At 37.7% G+C, this 24,037-nt stretch overlaps 1 protein-coding gene across 1 annotated transcript; it reads left to right on the forward strand.

The window, feature by feature from the left end:
- Positions 1-872: 872 nt before the first annotated feature.
- On the forward strand, positions 873-22,920 carry LOC134664741 (uncharacterized). Its single transcript, XM_063521488.1, has 22 exons — positions 873-1,069; positions 4,886-5,022; positions 5,949-6,216; positions 6,463-6,519; positions 7,014-7,147; positions 7,765-8,071; positions 8,385-8,417; positions 8,728-8,864; positions 9,216-9,480; positions 11,156-11,185; positions 11,317-11,456; positions 14,166-14,436; positions 14,647-14,673; positions 14,866-15,002; positions 15,331-15,628; positions 16,087-16,268; positions 16,646-16,782; positions 19,000-19,166; positions 20,638-20,762; positions 21,569-21,686; positions 22,091-22,221; positions 22,690-22,920. The coding sequence occupies exons 1-22, from the start codon at positions 1,000-1,002 to the stop codon at positions 22,885-22,887; spliced, it is 3,369 nt and encodes a 1,122-aa protein (XP_063377558.1). The 5' UTR covers positions 873-999; the 3' UTR covers positions 22,888-22,920.
- The last annotated feature ends 1,117 nt before the right edge of the window (positions 22,921-24,037 follow it).

Below are 24,037 nucleotides of genomic sequence, written 5' to 3' on the forward strand. Positions count from 1 at the left end.
TGAATTTTAATTTATTTTTGTATTTAACGAAAGAGAAGCGATACGAAATGAATAGTAAATAAATATTGCCCAATAATGAGGACTACCTATATGTAGATTCAACATATTCAAATTCAGAGAGAGAATTCGGCATTAAAAAAAGATCACCCAAAATATAAGACAGTAAAGCAACAGAATGATATGAATGTGAAGTCTCAAACACAATCAATTTTTTAAGACGAAACAGGAGCTGAGTTTTAAATATTTTAGGTTAATATACCCGTCTCGCTAACGGAAGCGGCTCCTAAAACTAGTGCGATAAGGACAAGGCGAAAAATCCTGCGTAAAAATCTCAAAAATCGAGGTTTCGTACTCGACTGTTTCCTCCTCCAAAACTTAACCAATCGTAACCAAATTTGGAAATCTAAATGATTATGAAATTATCTGTGTCGGACCGTTTTGCTTTTTTGGCTAATTGATATCAGTTATGAATACTACGCCTCTCATTGCGGCATAGTCAATGAGGCCATTTTGGCCATTTCTGAAGGGCTCTAGCGCCTTAAAAAACAAAAATATCAAAAAAAGCAAAACGGCCCGACACAGATATTGACAATAATAATCTGTGTTGAAAAAAAACATTGCTCTAGCATCAAAACCCACGGAGGAAACAGTCGAGTACGTTTGTATGGAGAAATGACTACTCCTGTTGGCTCTTAAGAGGTTTATATATGAGATTTAGGACAATTACTATAATATCACGAATTTGTATTCATACAATATAATGCACCGGTATAACGTGATCTGAAATCCCCTCCCCGCAGCCGCTCGCAAACAGGTCTTATTAATGGCTTAAACGCTAAGGCACGATGACCACAAACATGAATCGTCCTCTTTCCTCGTTTACTTGAGTATATTTTGTTTTAAAGTTTAACCAATAGTTTAACTTCGTTTAGTCTTATTTAGTGGTCACTCTACTTGTCATGTTGACGAGTTCACAGTCGCCCAAAGTGATAAGTGAAGATGCGTGCGGCGGAGTGTGTCGTGCTTGTTGTTGTCGTTGTTGTTTTTAACTTTGTTTGTGGACAAGAAGGTAACTATTTTGTTGTTTTTAATATTAAGTTGTATCAAGGTTTTTGCGAAAGAAGGTAATTGAGAATGTATAAAAAAATAACTAAGTAGAATAATTCAGAAACACAGACCGTTTAAATAACTGATTTAATTTTTTCTTATTTAACTGTGGATAAGTTTGCCTCAAAATTCCCGTGGTGTCATAAATCTGGTTTATCAAAATACAAAACTGTGTGCGTTGGATTCTTGATAAACAAGTAATTTTGCAAGAAAGGGACGGACGTTGACCTCTGTTAGGTGGAATGACCTACGTCCTGGGCAAGACTTAATAGATAAGCCCTGATTCGAAACAAATTTGACAAATTCAGAGTGATTTTTCTTGGATATTTTCTAGCTTACTTTATATATACACTACGACATTATAATTATCAGAATCACAAAATTATTATACCAAAAAATTTTTTTTTTATCAATTCTAAGATGATCAAAAAAATCAAATAAACGCCGCCGTCTTTTTAATTAGGCGCCAAATTGCTGTCAAAAACTTGATAAGTATGGAAGAAACTTGCACATAACTAATTTCCAACATAACCTGTTACCTAATATTATACCAATACTGAAAGGTAATTTCATTGCAATATCCATGAAACAATGAGGATCTAGACATATCTTCAAATATCTGGCGTATCAGGAATTTCGTCGATGTGGTGTCAGTTACCGGGCATTGGTTACTTTTCGACAGAGAAATCGACACCAACATCACTAAAAGAAACGGTTCGCAGCTTTAGTTTAATAATGCGGATTTCCAATATTACTTTGATAATATTTGGAGATGATCCACGATGTTTATGAGGCAATCAGCATGCTTAAGCCAGTACCCTCGAAATCGGACCAAAAAACTTGATTCAACAAAGTCCCACAGTATTGACCTATTGAACGGTATGGAGTGGAGTGTCCAAGGAATTAGTTCGTTAAAACAACAAAAACTATATGCAATATAATATTTCAAAATAAACATTGTTCTTGATAGGACTCAAACTAAGAAACTGTCAAAAAACACTGTCGGATGTATGATGGAGGGCATACAACAAAACTAACGACAGGAGCGGGAAGAAATGGAAAATGATGAATTTACTTATAAATAACAATTTTTAAACAAATTTTCAATAAATTATGGAAAAACAAATCTTGATTCAGCTAGCTTCAGTACCATTAATAGGGTTTTCAATTTGGCAGATTGAATTCGAATCAGGCCTTAAGTGAAAGAATTTGATTTCAGTACAATTTCGTACCTTTTAACAGTGGCAGTCAATATGAAAGCCGCTAGGGATCTCATATTAATATTAATGTCACTATCGTATCTTCTGACAGTCACTTCGCCACTTCGTACCTACTACTAGTAGTAAGTACCTTGTGGTATTTACTAGTACGAAGTGGCTTAGAAATTTTATTTTTTTACTTAGAATTACTTAAAAAAATCAAGGTTTGGACAAACTGCAACTTTTAAAATTTTCATGTTTGTTAAGGAAGGTATACAAGTGTTTGTAGCAACATTGAGTCCAATTATAATTTGCCCCACTAAAGTTGTCCTGTAAAAGGGTAGGTAGGTAGTCGTAAAAACGATCAGAGTATCTAAAACTATAACTTGTCTCGCTAATATTGTTACTTATACTCAATTTTTGCTCAATAAAATCGATCAGTAATTTGTCGCACTAAAGCTTGCTGCGTTGTAAGAGCGTTCTGTCGGGCAACTGTTTTTCGAAATAACTACCGATATTTCAAATAAACCCTCATCGGAAAGCCAATCGAAAGAATAGGAACAACATTCCTGTTAAGCTCACAAATTTAACAAATAAGGAAACTAAACTAAAATACCGGGCTGATAAGGGCACGACGGGCACGTAAATTTTATTATTTTCCTCAAGTGATGCATATACCTACACCACAAATGAAGCAACCGGTCTCTGGCTAAATAAAGCTAAATATTGTCGCCAATTACTGTATAATGAATTTATACCTCTGTCTAGCCGTGCATGTAGTGATTCAAATTTCTGATGTCAGTGTCCGTTTTAATTGGTCCACAGAGACTGTCTTACGTTGGCAATCAGATTTACCAGATAATTTAGCCGTATACTGTACGGATTTGTATGTACATCACCAGTTGCATTCTACATTTGTTGAACAAATAGTGGCCCGGCCAACGAAAGAAAAGTCTTCTAGAAATCGATTTTCGCTCGTGTCGTCTCGGATATGGGTGAATATAGTATCGATGCATTTAGTTTAGTGTAATGCCCTGAACACAAATATGTGAGATGACAAGCGCGAAAGTGGTGGGGGTAGTTGCTGTGACGTCATAAAGTCTGGAGTATAAACTTTTTTTTAATTAAAAGCACACAGGCTTCTTTTCTTAGGCTTTACAACTCTTTGACATTTAATAAGTCATGTCATCATAAATTACTATAAACTTACGTTATTGAAAAATTGTAGGTATAAGGTTTTAGTCATTTCTTAAATGCCATTAGGTATAACGTCGATAACAAAGGTTATCAGAATTGTATTAATCAAGGGTTCGGAGTACGAATAATAACTGCAATTTACTTTGTGTGTTTTGTTAGATTCAAGGAAAGAACAATTTGAAATATATGAGTTTATAGGTATTTAGGACCCGGGTATGTCCTTAAACTGCGTCCAGGACCCGGGTATGTCCTTAAACCACGTCCAAGACCACCGGTAGGCGGGCAGCAGCGTCCCTCAAATTCGGTGTACTCGACTGTGATCGCCAACCCGCCTGCCAAGCGTGGCGATTATGGCATTCACCCCCCAAAAAAGGGGGAGGCCTATGTTCAGCAGTGGACGCCTTATGGCTGAGATGATGATGAGGATGATGATAGGTATTTACAAATATGTTTAGGTTATGTTATGATAAATAAATTGCTTACCGCTTGTATATTCGGTTGTACTATAGTAAGATAGTTCGAAGAATAATAAGGGCGCACATCAAAGAAATAGTTGTTGAGAAAGGATGAAATTCCAATACCCAAACCACTCCAATACACATTCCAATAACCAGGATGAAGATTATTCCTTTTTCTAGTTTTTGTGACACTAATGTTGAAAGACGCAGCTGAATCATAATAAGTTTCTGATTAAAAAGGTCAGGCACAGGCATCCCGCACAATATACAATGCGTTGGGTGTTGAAGTGTAACAACATACCATACTATGTATCTTTAGGTCTTTAAATAAAAGTAAACAAACAATTTGTACATTTTCCGGTAGTTATAACATTTGTTGGTTAACCAACCAAATACAAAACCGCCTGGATCAGTCACTGGAAGACCTGATTTAAACCTAGATTATTTGATCATGTAATGTTTTCGTCTACCCTCAACTGGCTTAAGGAGCCATTTGAGGGTAGATTTTTTTTACTTTTTTTCATTTAAATAACTAAAGATACAGACTATATACAGGGTGTTTGGTACATCGTTTGGCAAATCAAAACGGCAGATAGGTTGAGTCATTTGCTATCTTCCCAGGCCTCGAAATTTTTAATTTTGCACACGATTTTATTTTCCAGCTCTATGCCAGTTTTTCGTTTTCAAATTTTTACTTGCGTAGTAGTAAAAAAACCATGGCCAATTTTTTTTTCTAGGTATGAGTAGATAGCAAATGACTAAACCTATCTGCCGTTTTGATTTGGCAAACAATGTACCAAACACCCTGTATATGGATTAAACACACTCACATCACCGATTGGGTTTTTCACTTATAAAAACCTAGGCCTCAATAATTTGCTTGAAGTTAGCCTCGTTAAATGTACAAATATACGTACATTTCAGATGTAGAAACAGGAGACAACCTTCAGTACCAATTCTTCCCGGTGGTGGGAACCTCGGTGCAGTTCAAAGTGCGCGCGCACAACGATGCCCACATCGCGCTGTCCTTGCACCCAACGGAGACGGATCCCCTGTATGAGGTACACAACGATAAATTAGTTTTTAATAGTAATAATAATAACCCCGCGGGGGAAGCTAGTGGCGAGCTGATGGTGAGTGGCGACACCGCGGACCCCAAAAGTCGCAAGAGCGGGACCTATGCCCCAGGTTGGAAGTGTAAAATGTCATAACGCCGGCGGCCTGCTGAACCGAATACCGGGATCTGGCTACCGCAGGCTCACCTCTCGGCAACCTCATAGCCACTCCAAAGTGTTGCCCTGTTGTCGCACTGTGCGTGCGGCCATTGCGGGGCCCACTCAATGAGTAGGCGAGTCACCACCCTGTCTTATACAATTTTGAGACTGATGGTCACGGCAGGTGTCCGCTAGTCTCCTCCCATAGCCCGATATCCATCGGATGTATCACATTGTGCGTTCGGGGATGGTATCCGCCACGTGTATCCCTTGCCTTTAGATTAATTTGTCTTAAAGGGCCTCTGCGCTGTTGGTTTCGGCCCCACGCACGCGTCCCAAAGGTCCGGGACCCCATGGTCCCGAGATATGGAAAGACAGACAAATAATAATAATAATCCAGCACTTTTCAGGGTGTTCAAGCGGACTGTACACTGTCGGGCCGCCGATGTTGAATAATACGCGAAAACTTTGTCTGTATAGTATATTACACAATATTTACACACGAAATATTAATATTTACAAAGAGAAAACATATACAATAAAAACAAAAGACGCGCGCTGGCAGCGGCATCCGTACCGGCCAAGCTGCCAGCAGTGCCAGCACGCGCGCAGCAAAGACTGGGTCCATCGCTAACGGGGGCGACAGTTGAAGTAGTTTTTAAAATATTTTTGGCCATATAGTCTTAACGGTATTTATTACAAGCGACTTTTGTACTATAGTGTAAACTTTTGTAAATGTAGTGATCATAATTATAATTAGACTCAATTTTCAGGTCGTCATCGGAGGCTGGGATAACACAAAAAGCGTGATCAGAAAGAGGGTTTGTTCATTTCACGAGAAAGATGCAAAGCCGACACCTCAATACCTCAGCGAGGATGTGTTTCGCGGTTTCTGGGTGCATTGGGACAATGGGATAGTGTCAGCTGGGCGCGAGGGCGAGACGAACGCGTTCCTTTCATGGCGTGATAATGAGCCGTTCTCTGTTGCCGCTGCAGGAGTGCATACTGGATTTGGGTCAAAGGGCGTGTGGAAGTTACAAAGTATGAGTTTGTATTTACTGTGTTTGAAAAATTTAATTACAAAGTATGTGCTTGAAAAATAAAGTAGTATTTAATAGGTACTTACTTTAAATAGCTTAAAGTTATCTTAAGTTAAACGTACCTAATGAAATTGCATTGGAATCAGTGTGTATAAATACATTAGCTAACTTTTTGTGCCCGAAAATGTTTAATTAATATTTCTGTTTGATTGAGTGCATTAATAATAATCATTTACTAAACCCACAGATGCGTCTTTTGAAGACATTGACTTAAGAAATAAAGATGAGCATGAAGAGTTAGAAGGTACGTATTATGATTTTCTATGACAACGACTATGGGAGAAAGATAAAGTAGATCACATTTGCTCGAGAAATTTCGACTAGTGCCGTCGGATTTAATTCCAGTCCTGGGACTGTAGGCCTTGGTCAATTTTTCTTTCGTAAGTACCTATATGACATCTATTTCAGTTTATGCGGTAGCAAGATACCCATGATAGCCATAATGATACAACTACATAATTAACTTCCTACGAAGGGAGCACTTAGTACCTATTTACATTTAATATAGTATCCTTCGGAAACTTGCAGTTTAATTTATTAGTATTTTACTCACTTAACACGCAGTTGAAATCATTTGATTAGTTTTTACTTAGGGTAATATACTTATATGTAGTACTTACGTAGTTTATATTAGGAGCACAAGCAATAATAGGTACTGTTTTTCATCCTGTAACTTAGTTTCTTATTTAAAAAATATCTTCATGATATCTATGAAAAGAAGATTTAATTTGATTCCAGTGAAAACGGACGAAAGTAATACGTACCAGTTTTTCCCGGTGTCGGGTAATATGCTGCGCTTCAAGGTGCGCGCGGGCAACGATGCTCATATTGCGCTCTCGAGCCACCCGTGGGAGTCCGGCCCAATGTATGAGGCAAGTAACAAGCCGTACGAGTTAGTTGTGTATAGTTCGTAGGTTTCAAATAGAGCCCGACGGCTAATCCTATTGTCTATTGTTAAGTAAAACCGCACGTGCTACTTACCTGCGAAAAAGGGTCTTAAGTATTCTAGATATTTGGCACCTGAGCGCGGGCTAGTCCTACGCTCAAAAAACCAGTGTAGGTGCGCTCTCCCATAACGCGCCTTTGTTACGCATCTCGATGACACATTTTAGACTGGTTCTGTAGCGTTCGACTCGCCGGTACTCAATAACCGAAGTAGGTACTGTACTTTTTATGCAGGTGGTTGTGGCACGTGGCACGGCGGTTTTACTTAACCATAGACAATAGGATTAGTCGTCGGGCTCTATTTGAAACCTACGAACTATAAATATGTACATCTTATTGTCCAAACTGTCGACATGGTTGTTGATGGTATGCTGATGATGATGAGGATGACGATCACGGGAAAACTTTTCTACGAATAATTTATGTCTACCTATATTTATATGGAAGGCTGTATTCGTGGTCCGGATTGCCAGGCTCGCAGACTGAGTCCGACCGTTATTTGGAAATCACTGTTCTAAACTATAGTTGTCACTTTCAACTACAGTTCCAAACTATTTTAATTGTAACATATAATTTTCAGTTCGTTATTGGCGGTTGGGAAAACTCTAAAAGCGCAATCCGACGAAGATATTGCGAGCAGCAAGAGAAAGACGGTCTTGCGACGCCTCGGTTCTTGAACAAAGATGAATACCGTGGGTTCTGGATAAAATGGGACAATGGCATCGTTCAGGTCGGGAAATCAGAGGAAGCCAGCCCGTTTTTGTCGTGGCATGACCCTGATGAACCTTTCAAGGTCGCTTTCGTGGGAGTTCACACTGGTTTCGGGTCAACTGGCACTTGGAAGATCGATAGTAAATATAATTTTCGTCTAATAGGCTTTTTTATGTCTTTGTTCTAGTATTTCTCTTTTTCTTTAATCTAAAAGAGGTTATTACCAATGCCATACATAGAATCGCACAACCGTCGATAAAATCGCCCTTGAGATAAGATGCTGTTGGGAAAACCGATCTCGATTAGCTATTTAAGTTATTAGTTTTCTTAACCATTACCTGTTGCTACAGTTTCAATAAATCTAATTAAACAGTAAAACTATTTTTTTTGTAGTAAATCTAATCGCATGGTTCTCTTCTTATAAAACTATATCTTTCTAAAATTATTTTTCAGATGTCCCTTCTGAGCCCAAGAATATCGATAATGGTAAGTCTTGTATCCCGAGGCCGCGAGTTCGAGTCACGCCAGAGACAGTAGATTTTTCTATTATTACTTTATTTCTAACATTGCTTTGATTTTAGATACACAGAAAGATTTGGTAATTAACTAGTTAGTATTTTGAATTAAGGTGACAGTCCATTTCCAACGACAGCTGCATTACTGTTCATTTTACTATGGAAATTGACAATAACAGCGACGCGTTCAGTACTAGGAGTGCAGCTGCGGTTAGAAATGGAATGTTACCATTATGGGAGCAAAAATAATCTTTTTAGCTCATACATGAATTCGATTTCAGATGTGTTTACGGAAGATAACGTGCAATACCAATTCTTCCCTGTGTACGGCACCTCGACCAAGTTTAAAGTGCACGCGCGAAACGACGCCCACATCGCTCTCGCCTCCATACCGCGGGAGTCTGGACCTATGTATGAGGTACCTATCCTGTCACTAGATATAGTTACAAGTATTAAGGATGACCCACGTTAGACCGGGCCGTGTCCAGGCCGGAGCTTCCGACACTTACTTTCTATGACAGAATCTGACAGATGACAGATGACAGGTGATCACGTGATGTCTTCCATAGAAAATGAAGCGCCGGAAGCTCCGGCCCGGACATGGTTCGATCAAACGTGAGTCATCCTTTAGTTGCCCCTTTACATAATTATTTACTAGGTCAAACGCGGTTTGAAAGGCTTTCCTTAGATCGGGATATGCAGATATCAATGAGGGAAGAAGAAAGAAGAAGAAGTTTATCAACTTTACTATTACTTATTTTGTTTTTAGATCGTTATCGGAGGATGGTCGAATACAAAAAGCGTAATAAGAAGGAAAAGCTGCTTCCCATGGGAGAGAGAAGAAATCCAAACCCCGAATATTTTGGGCGGGGACGAATACCGTGGCTTCTGGGTCAGGTGGGAGAGTGCCACGATCCTGGTCGGGCGCCATGGCGAGGCCAAGCCCTTTATGACTTGGCTTGACCTAGAACCCATGCCGGTATCCTATTTCGGCGTGCATACAGGCTTTGGAGCTACTGGCTTGTGGGAAATTGGTAAGATTCTTTATCTGTCATGAGAGATTTCAAAATTTAACCAGGTCTTTCTAAGATAGTTTCCAAGTTACATTAAGAATCTCTAATCTTGTGATGTGATTGTCATAATATATAATATAATAGTTAGAATCGACTTTACTTTTGTAATAATAAAAAAATAATTTATTGGCCCAAAAATAACAACATAATAATAACAGCATAGATACCTTTAGATCCACATGCGCAGGCTTCGTCATTATATAGATAGCTCATCCACCTCAGGTTTCGTCAAAAAATATAACCAATGCATTTCGATTAGCAAAGTTAAACAAGTTATAAATAAGAATGACATATCTCTACTCTACATATAATTCTTGCAATATATAGTAACAGCACCAGTCATGGGACATTTAAGAGGGAATTTGGAGTATTTGTGATATTTCCCTAATACATGTGAATGGTCTACCGCTTAGCGTATTGAAAGATGAAAGTCCTACCCGTCTTTCATGTTTCAGGCGTGTTGTATCAAAGATACTGCAATGAGTTTCCACATACTTAACAAATTAAAACTATGCTATTTTTCTCCAGTCATGGACACCAAAGCTCCAGTAATGGGCCCCCCAGTAATGGACACTGCTCTATCAGTATAAAATAGTGAAATAGGTCATCAGATCTGGTCCATGTTATCATAATATTGCATTATCATCCGATTTGCATATTTAATTACGAATACAAAATTTCAATTCAATCGGAAAACGGGAAAGTGGCTCAAACTCGGCTACCAAGATTTGACCCACACTAAAAAACGATATTAATTTATCCGAAGTCCGAGCATACCTCCTGGTTGACATATTTCGTAACTAAATTTAGTTCTGTATTGTTTAAACATGAAATGATGGCATGGCAAGCATCATTATGTAAATTGTCCCATTATAGGAGGTATGCAGTTTTACAGCTCCTATAATGGGATTGGGGCAAATACCACTATTTTTTTTACATCTGTGGAGTCACAACATAGTATGTTGTATACCTTATCTCATGGTAAATGCAATTAACAAAACACATTCCAGTTTTCATCAAGTATTAATTAATTAAAATTTAATAAATTAACTCACCTCTCTTAGCGAAGTTGTTAAGAATTCGTAGTGGTATTTTTTTTCAGTGACACGACAACTTTTGGGTTGACGCCAATTTCTTAAAAAACAACCAAATTTAATAAAAATTCAAACTGAAACAGCTCTAGGACTCTTATTTATGATAATATACAGGCAATGTTTATAAACTACTTTTAGACACTTATTTTACAGGATTTGTGGTTTTTTATCCCATTACTGGTTCCACGCCCATCATAGGGTACACTACTATAAATCTAAATCAAATTAGTTACGGATATTTTTATAGCTGATAGTACTCGGTTCTCGGCGTACATTTAAGTATGAAACATCAGTGGTTTTGTTATGTTTTTTTGGAGAAAACTAGAGAGAAAACACCCTGTTAATAAGATAATTAAACGAGACCTCTTTAGACGTTCTAGAAGGATATACAAAGGTTCCTTAATTACAGTTAAAAATTACTTGTTTTAATGTAATGTATCATCTCTTAAAATATCCGTGACTAATTTGTTAGCACCATAAATATAATGATTTCCTGATTTCGATATATGTATATCAAATTGATAGTATATTTTAATTTACAGATAATTTACAAAGCGGCGAAGGAAGCAAATGTGAGTTCTGAAGCCCTATACTTATTAGGGTTTTTAACCGAAATCCTCAGTTGATTTCGAGAATCGTACTTACGTCCTATCTACACATAAATACATGTCTTTTATAATGTGTTAATGTTATGTCATTTCAGCTCTCTTACCTACGGGAGATAACACGGAGTATCAGTTTTTCCAAATATCGGGTCGCTCAGTGAACTTCAAGGTGCGGGCAAATAATGATGTCCATGTCGGTCTATTCTCGGAATCCCGCGAAACAGACCCCATGTATGAGGTAGGTACGAAAGTTTTTGGGACGTGCGTCAAAATCAAGCGTCTAATCAGGCGTGTTTGCGATATGAACTTTGCTTAACTTTACCCCACATTTAGGTATATGTTGTGTAGATAACTTTATCTTAGTTCAATCTAATCAATTTAGAAACAACTTTCGGTGGGTTGATACTTTAGTGTCAGACTTATAAAGTTCCCTGGAGCCTTAAGATTGCTTTTGAATTTAGAAGAAACCTAACCTCTGTAATATAACATTTTGACATATTTAGGTACGCAAGTTGAAATGAAATATTCAAGTTAATTTTGTTTAGAAGTACACTCTAAAAAAAATTTGGTTGGCCCTATCAATATCTTGATGGCCGTAATCAAGCATCTTGATTCCATACGAGCCTAACAAGAACTTAAACACATCAAACAAGGTAATTCTGATTGCTATTACTATTGTTAGGTAACTGAACCAATTGAGATCTTGTTCAATATTTACACGAAAAATAATTATGCTAACTAATTGATCCTAGTAAGATCAACTAAGGGCTTGATAATGAAAACAAACAAGTTAGTTTAACTAAGATGTAAATCAATGTTAACATGAAGAATTACTGTATTAACTATTTGACCCAAATAAGTTCAACTAAGAACATGATTACACCGACTTATGGCGTATTAGCCTGAACTAAGATATTGGTCAATTTGAATCTTAATTGTTTAATCATTTCAACTAAGATGTAAATCAATGTTAACATGAAGAATTACTGTATTAACTATTTGACCTAAATAAGTTCAACTAAGAACATGATTACATCGACTTATGCATCTTATTAGCCTGAACTAAGATATTGTTCAATTTGAATCTTAATTGTTTAATCATTTCAACTATGAAGCTTGTTTAGTACAATACCATTCTTGTTCAATTGTACTATGACTTACTTTGTCGCATTTACTAAAACATTTCTTTCACATCTCTAGTTTTTATACGCGCCGTGCTGAATAATGCTGGTGGTCCTCGTTATTATTCTCAAGGAATTAGTCTTAAATACTAAAATATACATTATACATTTATTTCAGATCTTTTTGGCGATCGGCTTAGACCGGTTTAGCTTTACAAACACGGGAGGAGGCGTGCTTGTGAAATGTGAAGCCATATCGGCCTAGGCCGATCCTCAAAAAGATCTGAAATAAATCTGTAATCTGTATTACCTACTTAGTATTTAAGACTAATGCCTTGAGTATAATGCGAGTACGAGGACCAGCATTTATTCAGCACGGCGCGTATAAAAACTAGCACAAAGAAAATGTATAAAATTTAAACGAATAAGTAGTAAATAAAATATAACAACAAAGAAAGGGATAAAACATAATTAAACTAAATCAAGCCCGTAGAGTTTTATAAAAAGGGGGTAAATGAATAAAACAAAAAAATATTATAATAAGATGTTATTTATTCATTTAATCATTTTGAAAGTAAACGTTTTGCATTTAAATTCACGCGCACGGATCCGTGTCTAAGCATACGAGGGGTTAACACTCGTTGGTCCAATCACGTTCACACTTGTTGGTCTATCCAAGCACACTACACTCACAGCGTCACTACGCGAGTTTGATTCGGATGTCACTGGTTGTTTTTTAGTCAAACAAATCACAAGATTCCACACATTTGACAGTTTAAAAACCCATCTTCACGATTGTATTTGTGAATTAAGGCTTCTCTTACCAATCTTGGTATATAGTGGCGTGCTGTCGAAATGACCTTGGGACTATGCAGCTCGATCCAGTGACTTATACTCGACTCAAGGTGACACTGAGCAATAGCTGACTTGTGAGCGTCGTTGTTCTTGACCGCAGCGATGTGGTCTTTAATTCTGCAGGCAATAGTGCGTTTGGTATGCCCACTGTACGAACTACCAAAACTGCAATCAACTTTGTACACACCAGGTTTTTCCAGAGGAATAAGTAATTGAATGAGCTTAACGCAACTGCGTGCTACAGAGACTGACTGCTCGGTCGCACGCGCCACGAGAGGGGCGCGGGCGGGGCGGAGAGCGGGTGTACAGGCGATCCCCCTACTTATCTCTTGATTGATCGGATTAACCGATTATTTAATTTAATTATTAAGAAAATCGATTTAACAAATAATTCTTAGTAGAATGGAATATTAGTTTCGTAATCAATACAATAACTTGATCATAATGGGATTGAGTGTTTTATCTTCGTTGTTCTAAATAAATTATATGTTTAGTTGATTCAACTAGCAAATCTTATGTAAATCAACAAAGACAAAATAATCAAAAAAACGATTAAAATGTTCATACCTATTAACATATTTATCTGTTTTAATTAAATTGTTAAGGATTGAATTAACCTACGTTACATAATTATGCCAACAAGTTAATAATAGATGCAAAGTATACAATTGTTAGGATTAATAACATACCTACTTTATTAGTTCAATCACAGATACACTTATTGTTTTAAGTAATCAGCTTTCTTTGATTTATATAAGATCGTTATTGTTGTAATTAACTTAACGTCAACGAAGAGAAAACTGCTCTTAGTTGGTCTTCATTTTTTAGAGTGTATAATGAAGTATGGCAAAGGCCAAGAACTACACCCATCTGAGAAATTGAACGAATTGATTAGGTACAAAATGTGTCCATGCATTTTGTAGCTCATTATCATTGCACATCAAGAGGTGATTGTAAAAAAATATTTTCAGATTGTTATTGGAGGTTGGGGAAATACGAAGAGCGTAATCAGAAAGAAATATTGCCACCAAAAAATTGAAAAAGACGAAGTTGCCACACCAAATTACTTGAATGAGTATCAGTACAGAGGTTTCTGGATGCGTTGGAAGAATGGAAAAATCTCGGTCGGACAGGAAGGCTCGAATAGGGCGTTTATGTCATGGGACGATTTGAATCCCATACGTGTGACCCATATGGGATTACACACTGGGTTTGGGTCAACTGGCACTTGGAAGATCAAAAGTAAGTTTCCACTTAAATGTAAATTTCCGGACACTTAACATTAGATTCATAAAATCATAGGAAGATAACCAAAACTTTGGTAAATGATTTTTGGATCACTCTCCAGCTATTTGAAAGGTTTATTTTTACGAAACAATTTGTGAAACAATGGAGCCATTAATATTTCTAAAACTCTTATCCTCGGATTAATTTATTTTAATTATTTTTCAGATGAATCTCGTAACAACGCTGAAGAACGTAAGTTTGTATTCAATACTCATTCGATTATTGCGAGTATATCGTAATTATCTTTGCTAATTTCTAGTGAAGCATTCCCCATTTTGACCTTAAATAACTGATTTGTCAAAGAACCTATAGAACAATCTGTTAATTATATAGACAATTTGAGCCCTTGTCACAAATAAGCAGGCGTGTGATGTCAAATTCCAGAAATTGTCACTGGTGACAACCTCCAGTACCAGTACTTCCCAATTTCAAGTACATCGCTGCATTTTAAAGTACGGGCTCGCAACGACGTCCATGTTGGTCTTACATCAGGGCCCCAGGACACTGACCCTATGTATGAGGTGAGTACTTATTCAGAGATTCAGTAATGGGTTCGGGTTAATATTTAGGTGTCAAGCAATTTTCAATAACTAGAATATCTCCAAACAATATGTTGGTATTATTTTTCTGGTGAACGTTCATTACTGAGAACTGTCACCAGAAAAATAATACCAAAATATTTTTTGGAAATATACTGGTACAAAAAAGAATCACAATAGATGAATTATACCGAAATGTAACATAATATTTAATGATGAAAAGTCTGACTTAGAGAGAATATTATATGACAGAGAAAAGACAATCGTGCGTTGCACTTTGCGTGGGTCACATTCATTGGTTACATTGCAGATCGTCATTGGTGGTTGGGCTAACTCAAAGAGCGTGATTAGAAAAAGATGCTGCCTACCACCTGAGAGAGATGAAGTTCAGACACCAGAAATCTTAGACGACACCGGTTTCCGTACTTTCTGGATGAGTTGGGACAAGGGAAACGTTATGGCTGGGCGGGAGGGAGAAACGAGCCCCTTTTTGAAGTGGCAAGACCCTAATCCTTTCCCAGTTAGCTACTTTGGCGTGCACACCGGTTTCGGGTCTACCGGGACTTGGAAACTCGGATCTTCTACAATTGATGATCGCGTTAGCCACAGTAAGTCTTAATACAACAAACATATAAAGTCCAGAATCAATAGCTTAAATCACAATTTAATCTTCAGATTTTTAAATCAAAATAATAGATGGAAAATGTTTTGCTTCATTGACCCTGCGATTGCTCCATTCTGCCACTCTAACCAACGGACGTATCTATTTAAAACTATTTTCGATTAACCGTCCTCCAGTTTGGAATGTCTTCGATTGGCTTATGGCAATTTCTAATACCAAGAACTTGCCTTCTCAAAACCAACCGAATGCAAAGATGATCTCTCTTTAGTCGGTCCCTCATGTCTGAGGATCGTGGTCAGTATCAGGGTTGCATCTGGAGCGGATGATCTGTCTCCGCCGGTTTCTGTCCAACGCGTCTCTGACGACCGTGTAGAAAGCAGAGGATGACGAGTCTATAACTTGATTGGTAAAGATGATACAAATTTGCGTAAATTCTTCTTCCAGAGCCGATAGTAATCCCGCTTGTGCTGCCAGCGGAAACACCGGCGCCGGCAGTGTGCGCGCCGACGCAGACGCGCCTATTCACGGGCACCGCATGTTCAGGGCAGGTCGTCTTTGAGGAGAACTTCGACGCTCTGCGTGAAGATGTGTGGCAAGTCCAGCAGTACGTCCCCATTGACCACCCTGTGAGTGCTACTGACATCTTCGAGAGCAGTAAAACTCTTAACTTTCACAATTTCATTATAAATGGTATTTACCTTAATGTTCTGGATACCTTTATCGAATTTTGCCCAAAAATCTTTTATGATCTTTTATCTCCTTTATGCATTAGCTGTAATGTCGTATAAGGAAATCAAGGAGGCGGCCCTGTATAGAGTCAAATGGAGAGAGCTACACTGACAAGAGTCTAGCTCTTAAATTTACGACGACGATGCATTAGAATTACTGCCTAAATTTTTTATTTCCTTTTGTATCTGGCAGTAAAAACCCAAAAACTTCTTGGCCATGTTACCTATTCGAGTACACAGGGTGGCAACCCTGAGTATAACCCATTTGTTTTTAGGAGCTTCCATTCGTGTCATACCAACGCTTCACCGTTTCCGTGAAAAATGGATACCTCCGCATTACTCCTGCATTACAGCAGGTCCAGCCTGGTTTTACTTACTACAGCTTATATGGCTCTTTGGATCTATATAATGGGTAAGTAAATCTACGATCTTAAGGCACTGGTCCCACCGCGAGCTAGTAAGCTATGAGCTATCGGCTATAAACACGAACAAAAGCTCACCGCTGGGCGAGTAACTATAAATATCGCCGTGTCTCTTTTATTTACACGGGAGTGCTTATCTTTTGTTCGTGTTTATAGCCGATAGCTCATAGCTTACTAAGGTTGCCTCCAGAAACTCGCGAACTAAATTGACAGGTCAATGTGCACAAATGATACCACAGTTTGGCCAGTGCTGTTCATATCGATATTTTCAAAAAAGTTTGGATTAGAGAATATCGCGAGAATTCTCCGCTAGCGGCGCTACTGTTGCGCGGTCAGTTAAAAAGTATCTTTATGTAATTTAAATTATTTTACAAATGTTACTTGGTATTTCGATAATTTTTTGTGCAATTTTATAGTAATAGATACAAGGATATTGGATAAACATATTGTAGTTAATTATATAAATATTTTATTGTATTTATTTTATTTTATTTGTTAGGAAAACTTACAGCTAGAGTAACAAGTTGTAGGTGATAACATAAAAACCGTGATCTTGGCTCAAAATACAAATAGCCTTATTTATATATTCGCCCAGACGGCGAAATAAGATAAGATTTCTCATTTATTTTGTGTGGTGTGGACGTAAAAATTAAAACGTTAGGGACGTTGGAAACTAGACATTCATGTTGACAATTAGGTCAGAATGTAAATAGAATTAGACCAAAAAAAGTCTGCAGCGATTTTAATAGCCCATGCAGTGCAAGTATTATTTTAAACGTCAAAATTCTATGAAATTATGAGGTATAAATAACAGTTGCACTGCGTGGGGTATCAAAATCGCTGCAGACTTTTCTTGGTCTAACTTTAATTATCGTTCAATCTCATCTACCGGTCACATTGTATAAAATTAAATCACCAATTTTAGATTTATGGCGACAACCGCGAGCTCTTGATATAAACAACTTGCCCCCAAACCTGCATATTAAGAGCCAACAGGAGTGGTCATATCTCCATACAAACGTACTCGACTGTTTTCTCCGTGGGGTTTGATGCTAGAGCAATGATTTTTTCAACACAGATTAATATTGTCAATATCTATCGGACCGTTTTGCTTTTTTGATAGTTTTGTTTTTTTAAGGCGCTAGAGTCTTTCAAAAATGGCCAGAATGGGCTCATTGACTATGCCGCAATGAGAGGCGTAGTATTCAAAACTGATATCAATTAGCCAAAAAAGCAAAACGATCCGGCACAGATAATTTCATAATCATTTAGCTTTCCAAATTTGGTTATGACTGGTTAAGTTTTGGAGGAAACAGTCGAGTTCGAAACCTCGATTTTTGAGATTTTTACGCAGGGTTTTTCGCCTTGTCCTTATCGCACTAGTTTAGGAGCCGCTTCCGTTAGCGAGATGGGTATATTTACCTAAAATATTTAAAACTCGGGTCCTGTTTCGTCTTAACATTGAAATTTGTTAGTTTCACATCCTCACCTCTTGATTTGATTGGTAACGTCACAATCTTACAATCGAATCAACCACATTTCTCGTCACATTCATACAAATCGAAATCGTTTGTGACCCCTTTATAATTATCACATGGGTAGTAGGTGCATCTTACTTATCGATATCATTTTATCGACAAATACCCCTGACTATTTTTTCTTTGCTATTCCTGGTATCATTTTATTTGTCAAACTCATGTCAATTTAGTTCGCGAGTTTCTGGAGGCAACTGTAGCTCGCGGTGGGACCAGTGCCTAAAACAAGTTGAAAAAAAGTTTGTTTCAAATTACATTCTTAGACACTCTTTTGTAATAGCGACAGTAATTGAAAAAATCCGGACATGTGCAAGTCGGACTCGCCCACCGAGGGTTCCGTACTTTTTAGTATTTGTGTTTTAGCGGCAACAGAAATACATCATCTGTGAAAATTTCAACTGTCTAGCTATCACGGTTCGTGAGATACAGCATGGTGATAGACGGACGGACGGACAGCGGAGTCTTGGTAATACGGTCCCGTTTTACCCTTTGGGTACGGAACCCTAAAAACAAAAAACAGTGCTCCCGGTTTGAGTAACTGGAAATTCCATTCAAATTTAAAGAAAATTAACCAAATATTATGTGCCCTAAAAATTGAGGCGGTCGAACGCAATACCAATCAGTTAAACCTAACGTGTTTTTTACTTTAACAACACTTACCTATGTTTTAAGGTGTACATCGGGACAGTCTTCTTCGTGTCATATAGAAGCTAGCGATGGCGCGTCAATCATACCACCGGTGGTGGGAGGTCGTCTCACTACCAAATCTAGTTTTGCTTTTACATATGGTATCATCAGTGTTCGAGCCAAATTACCTCAAGGCGATTGGATTTACCCAGGTAGGCTACATCCATTCCTATATAAAAAAAGCTATACTATTCAAACTGCTGGATCGATTTCTATCAAACATAGCTAAGAACCTTCTTCTTCCTCGCGTTATCCCGGCATTTCGCCACGCCTCATGAGAGCCTGGGGTCCGCTTGACAACTAATCCCATGATTTGACGTAGGCACTAGTTTTTACGAAAGCGACTGCCATCTGACCTTCCAACCAGAGGGTAAACTAGGCCTTATTGGGATTAGTCCGGTTTCCTCACGATGTTTTCTTTCACCGAAAAGCGATTGGTAAATATCAAATAATATTTCGTACATAAGTTCCGAAAAACTCATTGGTACGAGCCGGGGTTTGAACCCGCGACCTCCAAATTGCAAGTCGCACGCTCTCACCGCTAGGCCACCAGCGCTTCAAACATAGCTAAGAACCATCGCAAATAATGTCGCATTCATGTAAAAAACCGCAACGTCGTTGGAGAACTTCGATGCCACAGACAGACATTGACTTCAAACATACAACAACCCTCTTTTTGTGACGGGGGTTAGAAACTAAGATAATACTTTTGTGACAGAAATTTTGTGACAGTACGGCAGGGTTGCCATAAGTGTGGGGGCTCAGACCGGGACATTTAACGAAAACCGGCCAAGTGCGAGTCGGACTCGCCTTCCAAGGGTTCCGTACATTACACAATTTTCAACAATGTATATTTTGATGTGAAACGTGAGTGAAATGTTTAAAAAAGACCCGTAAGGGACGATCAAAAACTAAGTAATAAGTCCGACGCACGCTTGACTGCATATTTCTAATAGGTTTTTCTGTCATCTGTAGGTAAGGAACTATTTAGTTTTTTTTTAATTTTAGTAGTTTCGGAGATAAAGAGGGGAAGTGGTAATTTTTTGTCTATTTACTTAAATTATTTCTAAACTATTAATCTTAAAATTATTAATAAAATATATTTGAGATTCCCACAGCTCTATCACTTGATATATAACACCATATAGTTTGCAAACTTTGTTTATTAAGTGTCTCATTTACCCCCCAATAAGTGCCCCCTATGATTAAAATTCATTTTATTTGCGTTACATGTCCGTCTTCGGGTTATAGATTTACATAATATATGTGTACAAAATTTCAACTTGACTGTCACTAATAATGTAGGTACTTAAATGAAAACGCGAGCGAAGCGAGCGCGAAATTTTTTCGAGACAATAGTAGGTAGGTTTTTAGGATTTCGTACTTCAAAAGGAAAAAAACGGAGCCCAAATAGGATCACTTTGTTGACCGTCCGGCCGTCTGTCTGTCTCAATGCCCCCTACTAAATAACTATGATTTATAAACCGGGACAATTTGCTTATGGGCCGGGACACCGGGACATCATGCTTCAAACCAGGACATGTCCCGGCGTACCGGGACGTATGGCAACCCTACAGTACGGGAATATTGGGAAATCGTTTTGAATGTTTCCTTTTTTTCCAGAGATACTGCTAGAGCCGCTGATAAAGAAATATGTCTATGGAACTAAGAACTCGGGGATGATCAAGATAGCGTGTGCACGTGGAAACTTAGATCTCACAAAGGGCTCTACTCAGTTCGGAAATAAGGTATGCAGAAGGAAAGTATATCCGTTTTTTTCGCATTAGAAAGAACTTCGTAGAAGTAAGCGTGTGGTTCCAAATCCAGCACTTTTAGCGGTAATAATTTGAAGTAAATTATATGTATTGACCATGTTACATTAGATAATACAATAATTATTAACAACTAAAGAGCCTGATAAAAACTACACGCTTGCTTCTGTGGAGTTCTTTCTAATGCTAAAAAAAACGAACTATAGAGCAAGAATAATTTATCTATTAAAGGGTCCACGGCTCCATAACTTTCCGAGGATTTAATAAAGAGATGATCAACTGTTTAGCGCTAAAAAGTGTTTATGAATCACGTTTTGTGACATCCGGTTATTAGCAACTGATGATCAATGCTCTAACTGTTTATGAATACGGCTGTAAAAGTTTTTAACTAATCTAACATAAGCTCAAATAATATTTACTAAACAAAATAAAAATAGGAGGCCAGTTCAAACTTAAATTTTGGCATCGTAATGATGTCATTTTGTTTACATTTGCCTCGCGCATTTGCATCATTTAGATATCATTTTGAAGACAAAGTATACTTTCAAAATGGCCTTTCTCTAGGTCGAAGATAAATAACATAACAATGGTATTAATAATTGTAATCGCTTATGATAAGGTATAACAATTTAGTACTTTATTGTTTGTTTTGTGTCTAAGTCGTCACACAGATCTAGAATGTACACATGTAAGATAAAGCGTCATCTTGTGGGTCGAATAATAGAATTAGGAATATTTATTTTGATTAGTGGATAAATATAAATAACGTTATATTATTTCAGGTCCTATACAGTGGCCCCGTGATAGACACAAAGTGTAACAACGCGTTGTTTGTCAACAAAGTATCTAATAACTATTGGGGTGACGATTTCCACGTATACTCCGTCAAATGGACCCCAGGTGAGGGAGGAAAAATATTATTTTTACTCGTACCCACTATTCATTGTAGAGACTACAAACTTCAAAACACAATTAAGACGAGGATGGAAGTTTTTAGATAAAAAAAATATTTCATTAGCTTCCACACTTCTACGACACACTTTCTATACGCGGTGGCAAAAAATTACTGCATTCCTGTTGCCACGGAGGTTTTGGGATTACACTGAGCAACTTTTACTATGGGACCAACTCCGAAATAAAGAAAGTAAAATTTTCCCTCTCATAGAAAAATACCAGCGAAAATGTATGGAACAGCCACACCTCCCTGGCAATGGGAATGCAGTTATTTTCTAGCCATTTTGTATACTTTTTTAAGAGCTATCTTGATTCATGAACATGAACGATGATACATTTTATGTTTGCAGAGAGTTTGATCATGTCGGTGGATGGCGAGGAGTATGGTCGCATCGAGCCGGGGAGAGATGGACTGCGCGCGAGTCTGCCAAAGACCTGCGCTGGCCCGCAACAATCGGGCATGGCGCCATTTGACGACCACGTAAGTCAATAAGTCCGATTAGGGCAAAACAATGGTTTTTGAATTTTGAAATAGTCTCTTTATCCATGTTAAGTAACTTTACTTAGATCCGGTCTATCTGCATTTTATTCATTGTGATAGTTGAAGCACATAATAATATGAACAAACACCGCCAAAAAGTTTTTTTTTTCAATTATTTCATGGTGCTTGTCTTGTCTTGGCACCCGGGCTTGTCTTCAAATATACAGAGGTACTTTTGCGGAACAATCACCTATCATCAAAGGTCAGCCCTGGGAGCTACTGTTATTAGAATTATTAGAAATTTGGGTTGTACTGTACGTGATTGCCGTCGTATCCGTGGTTCCTTTACACTTAGACTTTATCAATTATTGGAAGCCGAAATGGAAATCATGGGAAGCTGATTTTCTTTCCCAGAAATCGACTCTGATGCGAACAAAAGTATGTAATAATTTTCTTTTTTGGTTTCAGTTTTATATAACCCTAGGGTTGGCAGTCGGAGGCCACACGGAGTTCCCCGACGCGTGCGTTTCGAAGGACCACAAGAAACCGTGGAAGGATCGCGCGTCGAAGGCAACCCTGAACTTCTGGAATGACATTGACGCCTGGCACGATACATGGGAACTACCAAAGCTGCTGGTGGACTACGTGAAAGTTGTCGCGTTGTAATTTACTATCCCTCTTATTCATAAACGTTTACTAAAGTTAACAAGCCGATAATAATCGTTTGTCCCTTTCTATCATATCTATACGTCGGAAAGGGACAAACGATTATCGGCTTGTTAACTTTAGTAAACGTTTATGAATAAGGGGTACAACTTTAGATAAGGTTGACATATACTGCAGTATGCAGTATGTACTTAAAAGACTTGTTAAATTTTCTTTGCTATGTTCGAAGTGGCGATGAGCTGTGTATGATTTAAACAATTATTGCCAGCGATATTAGGAGTATGCACTACGTCTGCCGTAGTGTGTTTACGCCTTTAATTCTCGTAATTATTAAGTTATTTTAAAAATATATGGACTTTTCAAATTACTTAATTGTATTTTATTGTACCTTACCTATATTAAGTAGGTCAATTAATTTAAAATCGTTTTATCTAAACGTCAAGGGGCCCACTGATTATCAGTCCGCCGGACGATATCGGCCGGTCAGTTGTTCGGAGTTGTCAAATTTCTAACTGACAGGCCGATATCGTCCGGCGGTCTGTTAGTCAGTAGTCGGCTTCAAACCGGTAACCTAGCAAGTTGTAGAAACAAGATTCCTCGTACATCATTATTTGAGTCATAGAAATATCCCACCCAAAATATTACCAAATGTATGTATATCACCTGTTTAAATTAAAATACATACAAAATTATATGTCGTATCGTAATCGAGATATATCCCTAGAGTGTTCGAGTCCTTTTCAAAGACGTCATAAAAATCCTCTAAGCTCTGTCGGGACAGAACAAGGTCTTTTTTGCTTGTGTAATAAAAGTTTTCATCTAGGTGCTATGAATAAAGTAATTACCTGTTACTCGAACTGTAGTAAAGTAAACAAAGAGTAGCTTCTGGCTACCCGGTCTAAGTATAACTAGAATGTTAAAGTAGTATTTTGTGTTGGCAATACTTTATTGTCTTTATCCTATTCTATATTTGATTTCTATCTGAAAGAATAAACTAACATGTCATTACGCTAATTTTATTTTCAATAATATTAATAAATTCAATCTTTCATAATATCCTATATCCTATCTCAAAAGGTTATGGGCAATAAATAAACAATTAAAGTAAATATGCTAAATAAATAAAAAGCCCAGAGCGAAAACTCAAACG

This window comes from Cydia fagiglandana, chromosome 5 (assembly GCF_963556715.1).
Source record: "Cydia fagiglandana chromosome 5, ilCydFagi1.1, whole genome shotgun sequence".
In the NCBI taxonomy this organism is placed as follows: Eukaryota; Metazoa; Arthropoda; class Insecta; order Lepidoptera; family Tortricidae; genus Cydia; species Cydia fagiglandana.

Coding starts and splice junctions, on each gene's coding strand:
- LOC134664741 (XM_063521488.1), top strand. CDS start 1,000: ATGCGTGCGGCGGAGTGTGTCGTGCTTGTTGTTGTCGTTGTTGTTTTT. Junction 20,763..21,568: donor CTACTCAGTTCGGAAATAAG/GTATGCAGAAGG, acceptor ATATTATTTCAG/GTCCTATACAGTGGCCCCGT. Junction 21,687..22,090: donor CTCCGTCAAATGGACCCCAG/GTGAGGGAGGAA, acceptor TTATGTTTGCAG/AGAGTTTGATCATGTCGGTG.